This window comes from Balaenoptera borealis (assembly GCF_965194805.1).
Source record: "Balaenoptera borealis genome assembly, chromosome: 12".
In the NCBI taxonomy this organism is placed as follows: domain Eukaryota; kingdom Metazoa; phylum Chordata; class Mammalia; order Artiodactyla; family Balaenopteridae; genus Balaenoptera; species Balaenoptera borealis.
Genome location: NC_138869.1, coordinates 44,938,545 through 44,954,911, shown reverse-complemented (window position 1 = coordinate 44,954,911; position 16,367 = coordinate 44,938,545). Strand labels below are relative to the sequence as shown.

Below are 16,367 nucleotides of genomic sequence, written 5' to 3'. Positions count from 1 at the left end.
GATCCCACATGCCGCGGAGCAACTAAGCCCATGTGCTACAACTACTGAGCCTGCGCTCTGGAGCCCGCGAGCCACAGGCACTTAAGCCCGTGCGCCTAGAGCCTGTGCTCTGCAACAAGAGAAAGCACCGCAATGAGAAGCCCGCGCACCGCAATAGAGTAGCCCTTGCCCACCGCCAACTAGAGAAAGCCCACACGCAGCAAAAAATAAATTAATTAAATAAATAAAACTTAAAAAGTCTACAAATAACAAATGCTGGAGAGGTTGTGGAGAAAAGGGAACCCTCCTACACAGTTGGTGGGAATGTAAATTGGTGCAGCCACTGTGGAAAACAGTATGGAGGTTCCTCAAAAAGCTAAAAATAGAGTTGCCATATGATCCAGCAATCCCAATCCTTGGCATATATCCAGACAAAACTATAATTCAAAAAGATATATGCACCCCTACATTCACAACAGCACTATTCACAGTGGCCAAGACACAGAAACCACCTAAATGTCCATCGACAGAGAAATGAATAAAGAAGATATGATACATATATACAATGGAATACTACTCAGCCATAAAAAAGAATGAAATAATGCCATTCGTAACAACATGGATGGACCTAGAGACTATCATACTAAGTGAAGTAAGTCAGAAAGAGAAAGGCAAATACCATATAATATCACTTATATATGGAATCTAAAATATGGCACAAATGAACTTATCTACAAAACAGAAACAGACTCACAGACATAAAGATCAGATTTGTGGTTGCCAAGGGGGAGTGGGGGAGGGAGAGGGGTGGACTGGGAGTTTGGGGTTGGTAGATGCAAACTATTACATTTAGAATGGATAAATAACAAGGTCCTAGGCACAGGGAACTATATCCAATCTCCTGGGATAAACCATAATGGAAAACAATATAAAAAAGAGAACATCTATATGTGTATAACTGAGTCACTTTGCTATACAGCAAAGATTGGCACAACATTGTAAATCAACTATACTTCAATAAAAAATTTTAAAAAAAGAAAATTATAGAGCTAAGCAATTACGCTTTTTAAAAAAAGCATCAACTATCCTACAGAACAAAAGCCTCAATTTTTAGAGTACCAAGTTTTCTACCATTTTTCAATGTCACAGCTTTATGGTATATCTAAAAACACCCCTTGATTTATCACTGCATTTGTAGCTTCCTCACTTCCTTTTGGCCCCTAATATTCATAATGAGATAAATGAAACTATTGATCTGAAGGATTTGAATAAAAGACAAACAAGAGTAAAGCACACGGGCCTAGTTTAAATAGGTTATCCATTCCGGAAAATACACAAGTATAAAACAACTAAAAAGACTGGGGCGGGGGGGATGTAACAAAGCACACTACACTGTCCCACCAAAGGCAGTTGTCATAATCTCTCTCAGACCACCACCATGAGATCTCTAATTTTCATTAGTTTGTCTCCACCAGGATCAACAGAAGAAGGCTAAAAAGTGTCTTGAGCACCAATCACTCTCATCAGCTCAACACATACCACTCAGTACCCTGACCTCCTCTCTCCTAATCTAATAGTTATTTAAGACGGTCTTTCAATGTCAGTTATTATTAATGCTGCTATTCACTCTATGAGAAAAACAGAATAATGATAGTAATGAAGAATCAGGTCAACTCAAACATTTACCAATACTAAGCACATACTACTATGTTCCCAGCTGCTAGTTACTGGGATTCCTCCATTTAAAAGAATAAGTCTCTAAAACATATTTATCATGGTCCTTGGATTTTCTGGTACATAGGACTACAAAATCCCTTAGGTCCTAGCAACAGAACCAACAAGTCTAGATCATGCAAGAGAATGGATGAATGCTAAAACAGACAGGCTCCAATGAAATATTAGTCTTTCTTGATGCTATCAGTAACCACCCAAAGTATCTTAAAAGTTGGAGAATTATAAAAATACACATGTATACAAATACATCTTTTAAAATATTTATATGGAAAAAATAATAATAATGAAAATACTTAAGCAATGAGTACATTTCACAAAAGCACATAGCTAACAAATTTTGCAGCTAACATATGCACAGCTGAAAAAAATGTCCTATCATAGGTTCCAACTCCTGCTCCAATTTCGTATCCTCTGACACTATCATTATCTTGTCTAGTAATAAAGAAAAGGAGTCAAAGAAAGGTGAGCACCAAGTATTTTTTGGTAGTCTCACTGTCTCTCTATAATACACATGAGCATTCTATAACTGGGGAAATACTTGTTTTATACTCAACTACCACTGTTTCAATTTGTTACTATTTAGTTATTAATTCGTCAAACTGCTGTTAATCTGCCAAGAAAACTCCGTACTATATTTTTCATAATTTATACAATTGGTTTCCAAAATAATAATACACCCATAACAGATTTTTTAATTTTTTAATGGATACAGTAAACTTAAGCTTAAATAAGATACCTATGATGGTGACCTTGAGGAAAACTTCAGTAGTACATTTTCACCTATTTCTAACAAAATGTTTTATTGTACCTCAACAAAATTCAACTGTTTACTATAGATAATCCTTAACCAAATTTTCAGCACAGAAGCAGTACCATAAAATGTGTTTTAGAGTTGATATAGATACTAGAATTGAGAAATTAATGGAAGAGTTATATATTTAACCAGGCAATTTTAGAAAGTTTGTGTGTGTGCTCAGGTTCAGAAAAATGGACTTCCAAAAAAAGGTTTTTGCATCCATCTATACAATTTATGAAAAATGTTAGCTCTAATTTACATTCATACAAAATTCATAAAAATTTTAAACATGGCATCTTCTGCCTACTAAAGTAGAGCATATATAATTAACAACTATTCACCAAGAAGCAAAATATCACACACAAGACTCAAAATACAAGTTAGTCCATGAGTCTCCAAAGAGCTAATCATGAAGCAAATACTGGTGATTACTACACAGCCCTCCCCAAAGAGAGTCTAACTGTACTTGGCAGGAAGTGGGCAGCAGGAAGAGCTACAGTCAGAAACCACCACTTGCTCCAGGTTCTTACAAGCTCACAGCAGTGCTCCCAGTAAGCAGACCTGGTAGAAGCCTGCCAGCACGATCAAATTCCTATCAATACCCACACCATTTTAAGGATATTTTCACTTGTGAGATGTTAGCATCAGACAGAAAAGGCATTCTAAAATAAAAAGCATCTTTAGGAATTCACACCAACTTTAAACCTCCAGCTAAATGACCAAAGTATTTGCTCAGTTGGAAAAGATACTGAAATAACCATTGAGCTTGATTTAAAAAAAAAAAACTACCAAATTATGGCTTCCCTGGTGGCGCAGTGGTTGAGAGTCTGCCTGCCAATGCAGGGGACACGGGTTTGAGTCCTGGTCTGGGAGGATCCCCCATACCACGGAGCAGCTGGGCCCGTGAGCCACAATTACTGAGCCTGCGTGTCTGGAGCCTGTGCCCCGCAATAAGAGAGGCCGCGACAGTGAGAGGCCCGCGCACCGCGATGAAGAGTGGCCCCCGCCTGCCACAACTAGAGAAAGCCCTCGCACAGAAACGAAGACCCAACACAGCCATAAATAAATTAATTTTAAAAAAAAAATCTACCAAATTAAACATAAAGGACATTATACATTAATTCTAAAGCTAAGGGACTCAAATACAACACCTGATTAGTGTATGGTTAACCAAGAATGACAAAAATTGCCTCTCATTTGAATCCATGAAAGTACACTTCCAAATATAATTCCCATTATGAAAAAAAGCAAACCTATTGAATTTTCAGTTGGCTAGTTTGTTGGCAAGCTTCAAATCAACCATTTTCAAGAGACTATACTTAAACACCTTGAGTTTTTTTTTTTTAAGGAATTCCTTTTATTTTTATTATTTATTTATTTGTTTATTTATTTTAGCTGTGTTGGGTCTTCGTTTCTGTGCAAGGGCTTTCTCTAGTTGCGGCAAGCGGGGGCCCCTCGTCATTGCGGTGCGCGGGCCTCTCATTATCGCGGCCTCTCTTGTTGCGGAGCACAGGCTCCAGACGCGCAGGCTCAGTAGTTGTGGCTCACGGGCCCAGCTGCTCCGCGGTATGTGGGATCCTCCCAGACCAGGACTCGAACCCGTGTCCCCTGCATTGGCAGGCAGACTCTCAACCACTGTGCCACCAGGGAAGCCCACACCTTGAGTTTTTAAAATAAGCAACCAATTAATCAAAGGGCAGGAATAAAAGCTATTTAATACATCAGCACCAGACAGGACAAACAGAAATAAGTATGGACAAAAAAATAAAATTTTAAAAAAGAAAAGAGAGAAATATAGGAATCAAACTCTAAAGAGAATCGCAAAACACCATCATACACTACCTGATATACTTGGAAGGAGACATTTTCCACACAGCACATATCCTAAGGCCCTTTTTTTTTTTTTTTTTTTTATTAAAATTTTTTTTTTTTAATTTATTTATTTATTTTATTTATTTATTTTGGCTGCGTTGGGTCTTCATTGCTGCGCGCAGGCTTTCTCTAGTTGCAGCGAGTAGGGGCTATTTTTCGTTGTGGTGCGCAGGCTTCTCATTGTCGTGGCTTCTCTTGTTGCAGAGCATGGGCTCTAGGCACGTGGGCTTCATTAGTTGTGGCGCTCAGGCTCAGTAGTTGTGGCTTGCAGGCTCTAGAGCGCAGGCTCAGTACTTGTGGCACACAGGCTTAGTTGCTCCGCGGCATGTGGGATCTTCCCGGACCAGGGATTGAACCCGTGTCCCCTGCATTGGCAGGCGGATTCTCAACCACTGTGTCACCAGGGAAGCCCCTAAGGCCCTTTTAAACTCCTTAACATGGTAAGAAAACAAAGCAACTTAACACAGTACATTCACAGTATAGAATATTCCCTGTTAAAAAAAGATAAGCACATCTTATATGTAAATGCAAGCATGTAGATGATACTATATGTGTAGTAGACAAAAACAAAAGGTCTGGAAAGGAATACACTAAATTGTCAGTAGTGGTTACCTCTTGGATGCGGGATTTGAAGAGATGGAGCCAGAAGGAGATGCTAAAGGTGGATTTTTACTTTTTCCTCTATAAACATCTGTATTATCTTACCCTTTTGCAATAAGCAATTATTGTTTTGGTAATTAAAAAAAGAAACCATTTCAGGGCTTCCCTGGTGGTCCAGTGGTTAAGACTCTGCACTTCCATGCAGGGGGCACAGGTTTGAACCCTGGTCAGGGAACTAAGATCCAGCATGACGCTCGGCGAGGCCAAAAAAATAAATAAATAAAAATAAAAAAAGAAATCATTTCAAATCTATTACCAGACGTTGTTATTGTTTTCAAAATATCACACTGATGGTTAGTACAAAGAGATAATAGTAGTAAAGTACCTTCAAACCTTGAATTTAAAGCTCTATCCTCAGAATAAAGAAGACTAAGAGACACGACAATTAAATCCAATGTGTAATCCCAGACTGAAAAAAGAGGACACTATTGGGATAATAGGCACACTTTAAATATGAACATATATCAGGTGTATTATTATAAATGTTAAATTGCCTGAATTTAATTACTGCACATTGGTTATCTGAGAGAATGCTTATTCTTAGGTAGTACCATGAACTATTCAGTGGTGAAGGGTGATGGTGCCTACACCTTACTCTCAAATGGTTCAGCCAAAAATAAACAAACACAGGTATATATGTTTTTATATAGAAAGATAAAGCAAATGTAGTGAAATTTCAACTACTGGTCAATCTAGGTGAAAATACGGGAGTTCACTATACTATTCTTAAAACTTCCCTGCAAGTCTGAATTTTTTTTCAAAATAAAAGATTCCTTCCCCCTAGAGAGTGGATCTCTCTCAGAAAGGAAAAGGAAGAATCCTAAACCTGACTTTCAGTTACTCTAGGTGTAAATGTTTCAGTTTCTAATATGAAACGTCTCTCAGGGTCTTACAATAGTAGCCCTTAGTGCATTACAAAATAAGGTGCTCTATAGTATCCTGGAAGAATTAACAGAAATGATGAAGCTAGTCAACTTTTGATTCTAGCATATGACTATTATAGCTTCTCTGAAAAAACTGACAATGCTCATAGAACAACACTAAGTATCAGGGTTAAGAAAAATTATTATAAATATCTGTTAAAGAGTAAATCATAATGCATTTCAATTTAAAGGGGACTAGATTAAATCAATTAATCACTACAGTGAAAAGTGGCAGCGAAAATGTGAAACACAAAAGTCCCACTAACACTAGAAAAGTATGATTGATAGATATGGCTTGGCAGCTTGAACATTTCTTAGGAAAACACAACTGTATCAACTGTTGCTTGATACCTTTCTAAAGACATAGAGTGTCAGTAGAAGTTTGGTGGGCCTGAAATCTAGATAAGGCAAGAGCAAAGAGGGACATGAATTCTGGAGAGGTATACTCTATCCTAAGTACTAGGATAGTTCCACCAGGCTTTCTGTGATTACCAGGAAAGCCTCCAAGTAATATTTTGGCCTCCCATGTACCTACCGAAGACTGTACCCTGGCCTGTAGAACATACCTCAATCACTACAGAGCTATTTCTCTCTTATAAAATAACAAAAACTGAATTATGTACTGGCTGCAAAGCTACTAAAGGTCCAGACCATATGTGGAATCTGGTGATCACGTTATTCTTTCAGTTGGCTTCCTATGGCATCTCTATCCCCATTGTAACTTAGATGAATTATGAGAATTTTATGAGAACACAACTATCTTCACTGCTTTATATTTTATTTGACATGCCGAAGTATTTTTTCCCAGTTAATAAACTTTATTTTTGCCAAATTCACCATGCTTTTCGTATCATGGTGCCTTGTAAAGTACTGTTCTTTCTAGCTGCATCTTTCCATCCAATACTAATAATAAAAGAGTTAACACTGTCCTAATTCTTAAATCCTCATAAAACCCTTTGTAGAAAATACTGTTATGATCCTGACTTTACATATAAGGACACTAAGGCACAGAGTCATTACAAAATTTGCCCAGGTTCATAATGCTATTAAGTAAAAGAGGTGAGATTCTAAACCAGGAATTAGGATCCAGAGCTCAAGGGTTTAACATTTTTTGTGCCTTGGACCATTCTGCAGTCTGATGAAGCCTGCAAATTCCTTCTCAGCTTAGTATTTTTAAATATATGAAATAAACAAAGGAGACCAATTACCTTGGGGACAAAAAACCCAAATGTATGATATAGTAGTATATATATGCTTCTCAACAATCTAGTGGTGGATCTCCTATTTACTATAATTTCTATGTAATGATGAACATAAATAATACTTTGAGATATCTACAATAATCACAATATAATATCTGTGATTTGTACTAGTAGTAAAATCACAGGTACTGTTAATTGTACTGTAGTTTGCTGTTTACATTAATAATTAAAAGGAATGCTAACTTCTAGTTAGAGGTTAGTGAAGAGGTAATTTTCCCCCTAAGTTTATGGATGCCATCCATGTTAACACTGCCCACTATATCAATCCTCTTAACACTGCAGTTTAAAAGGACCAATCCTGGGTCCTTCTCTCTTTCTACGCTGGATCTCTTGGTGGTCTCATCCAGTCTTGTGGCTTTGAATACTACTTAAGTTGATGACTACAAAGTTTATCTCTAGTCCAGACCCTTCCTCTAAATTCCAGACTTGGATATCAATTCAACCAGAATGTGTAACAGGCATCTCAAACCTACCACGTCTAAAACTGAACTCCTAATCTATTCCCCAAACCTGCTCTTCTCACGGTCATCCCTATCTTAGTTGATGGCAACCCCATCTTTCTCACTGCTCAGACCAAAACTCTTGGAATCATCCTTGACTCCTCTCTTACGTGCCACATCTGATCTATCAACAAATCGTACTGGTTTGATCTTCAAAATATATCCAGAATTCAACCATTTCTATCTCCTGTTACTGCCCTGATACAAGTCACCAGCATCTCCCTCCTAGATTTCTAGCTTCCTTACAATTATAAGTCTCCCTGCCTCTACTGTTGTTCCCCCCTGCAAACTGAGTGATCCTTCAGAAGCTGAAAGCAGATCATGTCACTCCTTGGTTGAAAACTCCAGGCAAAGTCCTTATAAAGCCTCTACCAAGCCCTGTGAAATCTGTACCCCACCCCAACATAATGTACTATTACTTTTTTGTTCATTCCATCCTAGCCATACTGAGCAGAACTCACTAGGTCAGCCTCAGCACCTTGGAACAAACTATTCCCTCTACTTGGAAAGCTTTCTCCCCAGACGTTAACCAGGCTAACTTCCTCCTTTTTAAGTCTTTGCCTAAATATCACTCTCAAGAAGGCTCACCCAGTTCACCTCATTTTAAATTTTATTTAATTTATTTATTTATTTATTTATGGCCGTGTTGGGTCTTTGTTTCTGTGCGAGGGCTTTCTCTAGTTGCGGCAAGTGGGGGCCACTCTTCATCGTGGTGCGCGGGCCTCTCACTATCGTGGCCTCTCTTGTTGCGGAGCACAGGCTCCAGACGCGCAGGCTCAGTAGTTGTGGCACACGGGCTTCGTTGCTCCGCGGCATGTGGGATCCTCCCAGACCAGGGCTTGAACCCGTGTCCCCTGCATTGGCAGGCAGACTCTCAACCACTACGCCACCAGGGAAGCCCCACCTCATTTTAAATTTCAACATCTACCCCAGAAATTCTGAATCCCCCTTACCGTGCTCCATTTTCCAAAGCACTTACCTTTGAACATTCCATTATTATTTATTGTTTTTCACCCTGCACTAGGAGGGGTGCCCACACTAGCAAAACTGTTTTGTACACCACTCACCTCTAGTATGCCTATGTTTGGCACAAAGTAAACATGCATATATTAAAAAAACAGCACTTCTATCATTGTAAAGTACTTGCCTGTGTCTCTCATTAGAAGAATTCCTTGAAGACTCTGACTGGATCTAATTTGTAGTCCCCTCAACACCTGGCCTGGGGCCTGCCCAACAGCAGACACCTAAAACACTGATACTCAGGTGATTACAGCCACTTTCACCTGAAACACAATCCTATATGCCACAGGAAAAGCCAGGTCTTACAGCTGTGTCTGATTAAATACTCGGTAGAAGGCAAACACAGAACATCAGGTTCCAACTGTTACTTCAATCAAACTGGGTTTAAGTTTCATGCTTCATTTCTTCACGTGTCTAAGAAGCATTTCAAACTATCTGAAGTCTATAAAGGTCACTTGGTCATTCCTTCCCCCCAGCCATGGCACCACCTCTCTAGCCCACATAATCTTTTCATGCTTGACTTAAAATCCTCTTAAGTGTTCCTTGATGACCCCAGCTAGAAGCACTTACCCGTGCCATGCTCTGGGCCAAGTGCTTTCCATATGTTATTCTCATTTGATTCTCCCAAAAGCCCTATGAGGTTGCTTCCATTATGACACCTATTTCAAAGATGAGAAAACTCAAACTTGGCGAGATCAAGTCACTTGTTCAAGGTTCAACGAGTGTTCAAACACAGGTCTGCCTGACTCTGAAATCCAAGTTCTTTAACCCTCCACTATACTGCTTTTCTCTCTCCAATATTACAAACCCTAACTAGTTTATACATACTACCTCATAGGATTTGTTGTCACTTCACTTATCTAGGCTTCAATTCCGGCATCTGTAAAACAGGGGATATCGTTCAGGATGCCTCCTATCAAGAGCCCTTCCAATTCTTACAGTATTATGAAATAAAACATTTTATAATCCTTTACATACTCCAAGTAGGTTAATACACACACATACACACATGTATTTTAGCACTTAGTCACTTAGAAATTAGAAATCTCCACTGCCAAAAAGCAGTGAAAATAAAAACTCCAAGACCTTATATAAAAAAATAAAACATTCTTGATTCCTCTCCACATTCACATCTATCAGAGATGCACTTCTAAGTCCATTTTCCCACGTAGTATGAAAAATTGTTTTCCCCCAAGAAGTGTAAGAATGTGATACTTAAAGCTTCTGGACTTCACCAAACAACCTGGTAAAAGGAACTGAAAGCAGCCACTTAGCCCATTCAGGAGCTAGCATGTTATTTTAGACAGGACAAGTGCTCAATAAGCGTTTATTGGATCATGATACAGAATTTTTTGTTGTTGTTGAGGTTTTCCAAGTCTCAAACCAAAAGCCTATAAAGAGCCACACCAAAACTAAGGTAAAATGTGTCAAAAGAGCATATCTCTTGGAATCATTCTGGCCATAAAAGTGAATTTCATTTGAAATCCCTATCAACTGTTAAGTTTGAAATGAGTCATATTCGTAGGTCTACACTTAACCAACACCAGCAAATGGAGTTTAAGGATAGCTTTTTAAAACAATACTCTTGTGAGGATGCAGAGAAAGAAGTGAATCCAGGCTCTGGAGTGGAAGCTCTCTTGAGATATCAGATACAGTAGCAGACGCAGCCCACAACAGAAATGTAAAAATGTCCTAGGCTGAAAACATACTATTGGGCAAAACGATATTTCGGTTTTCTAGAACACTGTCTGTTTATAGAATCCTCAAACGATTCTTGCTTTTTAACAGAGTCTTCAAAAGGAGTAGAAAGTCATCCGTTCAGGGTAAGAGGTTGCTGCTACCAAGGAAGTAGAGTGTCCGAAAGTGTGCAAATCTCAGAATCTAGTAGAGAACGTATGCCGCTGCGGACGCTTTCACCTCCGGGCGGAAAAACAAACCCGGTGTCACCTCAACATTGGGGCCACTCAAACCTCGCCACCATTACAAAACCGAAATGCCAAAGGTGCAGAATATGAAGCCGGAAGCACTACCAGGCCAGGATCGAGTTCCAGGAGAAAAAAATCAAAACCGAGAGTGCAGCGCGGGGCCCTCGGCCGCCTTGGGCCGAGAGACGCACGCTAGGCCCTTCCGGTCGGAGCCGCCGTCGCCGGTAGGCCAGGCGACGGGCCAGACTTTCACCCGAGCCCGGGGATTCGCGGCCTACCCTCGCCAGTGCCCTCTCGCCGAGTCTGGCACCGGCTGCTCCTCAGACTCGGCCCCTTCGTCTGTAGCGCGGCCCGCGTAGGCCGCGAGGAGCCGGAGGAGACCGCCGAGCCTCGGGCCGGCCGGGTCGGTGCAGACGCGGCGGTGGCGGCAGAGGCCGCGCCGCCCCTCCCCCACCGGCCCGGCCCAACCGCCGCTGCGACGCGAGTAGCGGCGCCAACGCCGGGCCCAACCGCCGGCCCGCGGCGGCCTGGACAAGGGGCCGGTGGCGGCGGCGCGGGACTGCTCCCCACGCCGCCTGCGCGAGTCCACCGCAGGCCCGTTACTCCCCGCGCCACAACCCGTCAGGACGCGCCGCCCTCGGCTTGCGCTGAGGCGGCCGAGGGCAGCGGGAAGCCGCTGAGCTGATACTTACTCAGGGGTCGGGTGCTCGGGGTCGTAGAAATCCCCCATCTTCGGAGGCGGCTGCGGCGGCAGCTGCTTCATCGGGAGCGGCTGGAGACGGCGACGCGAGCCCCCTCCCCGCGGCAGGGCGACGGGAGGGAGGGGAGGGGAGGAGGCCGCTGGTCCGACCGCGGCGGCGGCGGCGGCGGCGGCAGGGGCGGCCCGCGTCGCTTGCTCGCTCGCTCGCTCCCTCCCTCCGGCGCCCGCCCGCCGCTCTCTCCCCCACACACTCACACGGGGAGCGACGCTTACCCCGCCTCCCCTCTTCAGCACAGGCCCGGCCCCTTAAAGAGACACGCACCCGCCGCTAGTCCGCCGCCAGTCGGCGCGCCGACAGCTGCCGGTTGTCCTCAGGCCGGAGCGGGAGGAGCGGGAGGAGCGGGAGGGGCTGTGCGCAGCCCGCGGACCCGGCCCGACTTCGCCAGCGACTTCCTGGAACAATAAGCCCCAGGCCTGAGCGCCGTTGGCCCGCCCCGGGCCGAGAGCCGCTGCGCCGCGAACCCTCCCTCGGGCCCGCTTGGCGGCGGGGCGCTGAGGCGTGACCCGGCGCGCCCCGGCGTTGTTTGCCGGCGACGACGGGGAAACAGCCCGAACCCGCCGGCACACTAGCCTGCCTGCTCCGCCGCTCTCGAAGACCTGCCCTCCCGGAGCGCCGGAGTCCGCAGCGGCGCCGAGGGCCCCTCCCCCGGGCCTGCGGGCTCTGAGGTAAGGCGGTCGCCGCTTCTCCCGTGCCTCTCGCCCCTCTCTCCTTTATTTTTCCTCGCTTTTTCTCCCTGTTGCCTCTTCATCTCGTCCCCTCAGCAAGTACGTAAGCGGAGCTAGGCTGGGGATTCGCCCTAAAGCCGAGCTCTGGGGACGCCCCTTCCTACCTCCCGCCCCCGCTGGGTCGGCTGGGCCCCGTCCGCCCGTCGCCGGGCTGCGTTCCACCACCCACACCTCCACCTGGAGCTGTACGTATTCTGCCCCCACCCCAGCATCTGGGAGCTGCGGATCCCGTCTTCTGCGTGGTTCTTAAAGGCCTTGGAGGAAATATCTTTTAAGAAAAGTTTATTAATCACTTTCCTGCAAAAACGACATGGTAAGATGAAGTAGGACAACTTGAAAGGGTTGTGAGTCTGTTATTTTTGGAAGGAGAAACAAGAGTACATAAAGCCATTAGCTAAACTCTAAGGGAGGTTCATAAGATCAGATTTTTTGTGGTTGTTTTTTTTTTTTTTCCACTGTAATTTTGAATCGGATTTTACCAGCAAACAATTGGATGGAGGTATGTGTTATGGACTGAACGTGTACTCCACCCCACAAATTTATATGTGAAATTCTGTCCCCCAATATAATAGTATTAGAAGGTGGGACGTTTGGGAGGTGATTAGGTCATGAGAGTGGAGCCTGCATGAATAATGGGATTAGTGCCCTTATAAAAGTCCGTTGAGCTCTCTCCTTGTCTGCCCTGAGGATACAAGGAGAAAACAGTGTGCAACCCAGAAGAAGGTCCTCCTCACCAGAACTCAGCCGTTCTGGCACTCTGATCTCCAACTATCAGCCTCCAAAACTGTGAGAAATAAATTTCTGTAGTTTATAGCCACCCAGTCTATGGTATTCCGTTTTAGCAACCGACAGTATAAGAGACTAGACATCCTTTACTAACTCTTTTTTATATCGTGTGTGTGTGTGTGTAAACACATATATGTATGTTGTCACTGTCTGTTAGTGCTTTATCATCATTGTTTCTCACTTGGGGATTATTTTGGCTTTTTTGTTGGTTTTTAGGCATGTCATGCAGGTCCAGAGCCTGTCTGACTCCCTTGGTTCAAGTCTCCCATGGCCACTTCTTTACAAACTATGAATATTACTTAATTTATCTGCTTTTTCTCATTGTAAGATGAGAATATTAATGTGGACAGGACCTCACTGTTTTAAGGATCCAATGAGATAATATTTGTAAAGCTTTAAACCTTCAACAAATAACAAGCACTCACTCAGACGTTATAGTACAGTGGTTAAGAGCTGCGAGGCATTGTATACCAGCCCACCACTTTCTAACTTTGTGACATTAGGCATGGTTACTTTTCATACTTCCAGTGCCTCATCTGTAAAATAGAGGCATTATCCACTGCACAGAGTGTTGTGATTATTGAACTAAATTGTATAAAACATGCTTGCACAATACCTCTCATTAAGTGTTATGTTTTAGGCTTTGAAAGAATAGATTGGAGCCCTGTGCCTTAGATGCCACATAGGCCATTGGGAGCCACTTGACATTGGACAGACAGGAAAGGACTACTTTTTTTTTTTTTTTAATGTATTTTTTTAAACGCATTGTTTACTTTGTTTATTTATTTATTTATTTTTGGCTGTGTTGGGTCTTCGTCTCTGTGCGAGGGCTTTCTCTAGTTGTGGCAAGCGGGGGCCACTCTTCATCGCGGTGCGCGGGCCTCTCACTATCGCGGGCCTCTCTTGTTGCGGAGCACAGGCTCCAGACGCGCAGGCTCAGTAATTGTGGCTCACGGGCCTAGCTGCTCCGTGGCATGTGGGATCTTCCCAGACCAGGGCTCGAACCCGTGTGCCCTGCATTGGCAGGCAGACTCTCAACCACTGCGCCACCAGGGAAGCCCAGGACTACTTTAATTATAGGTGGATGTGGCTAAAATAATTTAAGTATGAGGTGATAAGGACCTAAACTGAGGTGAATGAGAAAAAAGCAGTCAGTTACAAGTATCCTGTTTCCTAAATAACAAAGTAAGTAGTTCTCTTGCAGGAGGTGCAGCTGGTCTTGATAATACCTGGTCTTAAGATAACATTAGTCTGGTTAGAACCCAATAAGCATGCCAGACTATGGGATTCAGTGGGAAATACTAAGCCCCAAACATAAATAAATGAACCGAGTTTTTACAGGCAAGATTGTTGGAAGATTGAGTACTATTTAATGGCCTCATCTGTCACTGTACTAGGAGTTCTCTGTACACGTATTTTAAATTCAAAGAGAAGGCATCCTTGGAACACGTACTTGGGCCTGGCCTCTTGATCAAAACTGTGGGATAATTTGGTCTTTAGCCTATAATTGACTATCTCCTACTTTCTTACATAAAACCTTTTACAAATATGTTTGAAGGAAAAATGTCAAAAGTCTTACAGTAAAACATATTATAAAAGGCATTCTATTCTTAGAGTGCTAAAACCATAGAAATTTTCATAATTGCTCCTGCCATTACTGTTCCTGTAGGCCCAGAGCACCCCCATCTCAGGGGGACCCAAACATAGCCAGTAGTGACCCTGAAACAAAGTTGACTAGGACATCTCTTCCCTTAGGGGAGATGGAAGGACAAACATCAGATATTGCCCACAGTTATGCTCCTGGTACCTGGATGGGAAAAGAAAAAATATAATTGAGGTGAAGGAGAGAGCACCAGTTGATTGCTTGAGCACATTCTTCAAAACTACTATGTGTAAACAAAATTTTTCAGGTCATATGTTGACAAGACAGTTCTTAGGACTGATAAAACACAGAAGCAATAATATCAAGACACCGAGGTAGTCTGAGGTACCGCTGGGTGGTGCCTCTTTTCAGTGTGCCCAAGTCAGAGCTCTGCTGGCTTCAAATGGGAACCTGGCTAAGGCTCTAGGAGAGAGAGAGAGAAAAGGTTGTTAACCCCTCGAACCTACAGCTGGGGCTGAGTGGGGAAGCTGCCCCTACCTACTTACCCTTGCCTCTTCCTGTCCCATTCTTCCCTCACCAAATCCTTCGCTGACCTAAGGATTGTCAGAAGACTGTATTCCTCAAGAAATGCCAACATGGGAAGGGCATGCAAGCCCCAGGCCTTCAGTCCTACAACTCCCCAGAGTTCCTGGATTTGCCAAGAGGGGACAGGGTTGACAGTGGCAACAAAGTCAATGTGGGCAGCGTGAGAAGGACAGTGTGAGCAGGGCAGTGTGGGAAACCATATCTCTACCCATGTGCTCCCACAAACACCGTCACGTTCGCAGAATTAGGCCCATTCTTAATGGCCATAGCCTATGGTTAATAATGGTCTGCCCATGTATAAAAGGTTGAATTTAATATCAGAGAGGCAGTTTGGGAGTATACATGAATGATATACAGAAGGCTGGGTTATATCAAGATCAAATGTTTGAGAGTTGAAGCTTGCCAGTACAAGGTTTATGAAGATCACAACAGTTTGTGAGATGCCTAATTAATTTCCTTGATTATTTAAATATTATCTTGAATCTATTCCCTGATGTTAATGATCCTGTCATCAGTTTGTTTTTTTCTAGTCCAGTGTTCTTTTGAATAGAGGAATTGTGTTACATATTCCAAAAATGTATTTTTCTTTATTTGGTCTCTAGGAAACCAAAATCGGCTGTTACTGTAGTTGCACATTAACCATTATGTCATGACTACAAACAGGTACATCTTAGCATTAGAATAGAAACGTGATTTGGGTGTCTATAAGCTGTTATATACAGTTTTTTAATGCTGATTTACTGCTTAGTTTTAATAGATCAATATGTCATTCTGTTGTAACTGAAACATTCTTTTCCATTAATTAAAAATATAATGAGGGGCTTCCCTGGTGGTGCAGTGGTTAAGAACTCGCCTGCCAATGCAGGGGACACGGGTTCGAGCCCTGGTCCAGGAAGATCCCACATGCTGTGGAGCAACTAAGCCTGCAAGCCACAACTACTGAAGCCTGTGCGCCTAGAGCCCGTGCTCCACAACAAGAGAAGCCACTGCAATGAGAAGCTTGTGCATGGCAACAAAGACCCAATGCAGCCAAAAATAAATAATAAATTAATTAAAAAAAATATATATATATAATGAGAAAGGTGGTTTTCAAAATATAAAGTATGTTACTCTACAAATGAAAGACATGGATCAAGTGGTTTAAATGTGTATTTACTCTTCTGTAGGACAGAAATATATATAACCAACATCTCAGCATTTGGGGACCATGAAATGGGATAATGTCTGAGAAAGTAC

The 16,367-nt window shown here is 42.9% G+C and overlaps 2 protein-coding genes across 9 annotated transcripts in view; one reads left to right on the top strand and one right to left on the bottom strand.

Annotated features, from left to right (window-relative positions):
- SETD2 (SET domain containing 2, histone lysine methyltransferase) overlaps positions 1–11,598 on the bottom strand; it is a 118,506-nt gene extending 106,908 nt beyond the window's left edge. For 2 of the 6 annotated variants that reach the window (XR_014232621.1, XR_014232622.1), the window contains exon 1: positions 11,364–11,598. Coding sequence is in view for 4 of the 6 variants with exons in the window: in XM_082347288.1 (XP_082203414.1) it covers positions 11,364–11,434 (71 nt within the window). In the remaining 2 variants the exon portion in view is untranslated. The remainder of the gene's footprint in view (positions 1–11,363) is intronic. The other 4 variants (XM_082347285.1, XM_082347286.1, XM_082347288.1 and 1 more) reach the window with 3 other exon arrangements.
- A 130-nt stretch (positions 11,599–11,728) lies between these two features.
- Positions 11,729–16,367, top strand: part of KLHL18 (kelch like family member 18) — a 153,360-nt gene continuing 148,721 nt past the window's right edge. For 2 of the 3 annotated variants that reach the window (XM_082347383.1, XM_082347382.1), the window contains exon 1: positions 11,729–12,097. The gene's annotated coding sequence lies outside the window, so the exon portion shown is untranslated. The remainder of the gene's footprint in view (positions 12,098–16,367) is intronic. The other variant, XM_082347387.1, reaches the window with a different exon arrangement.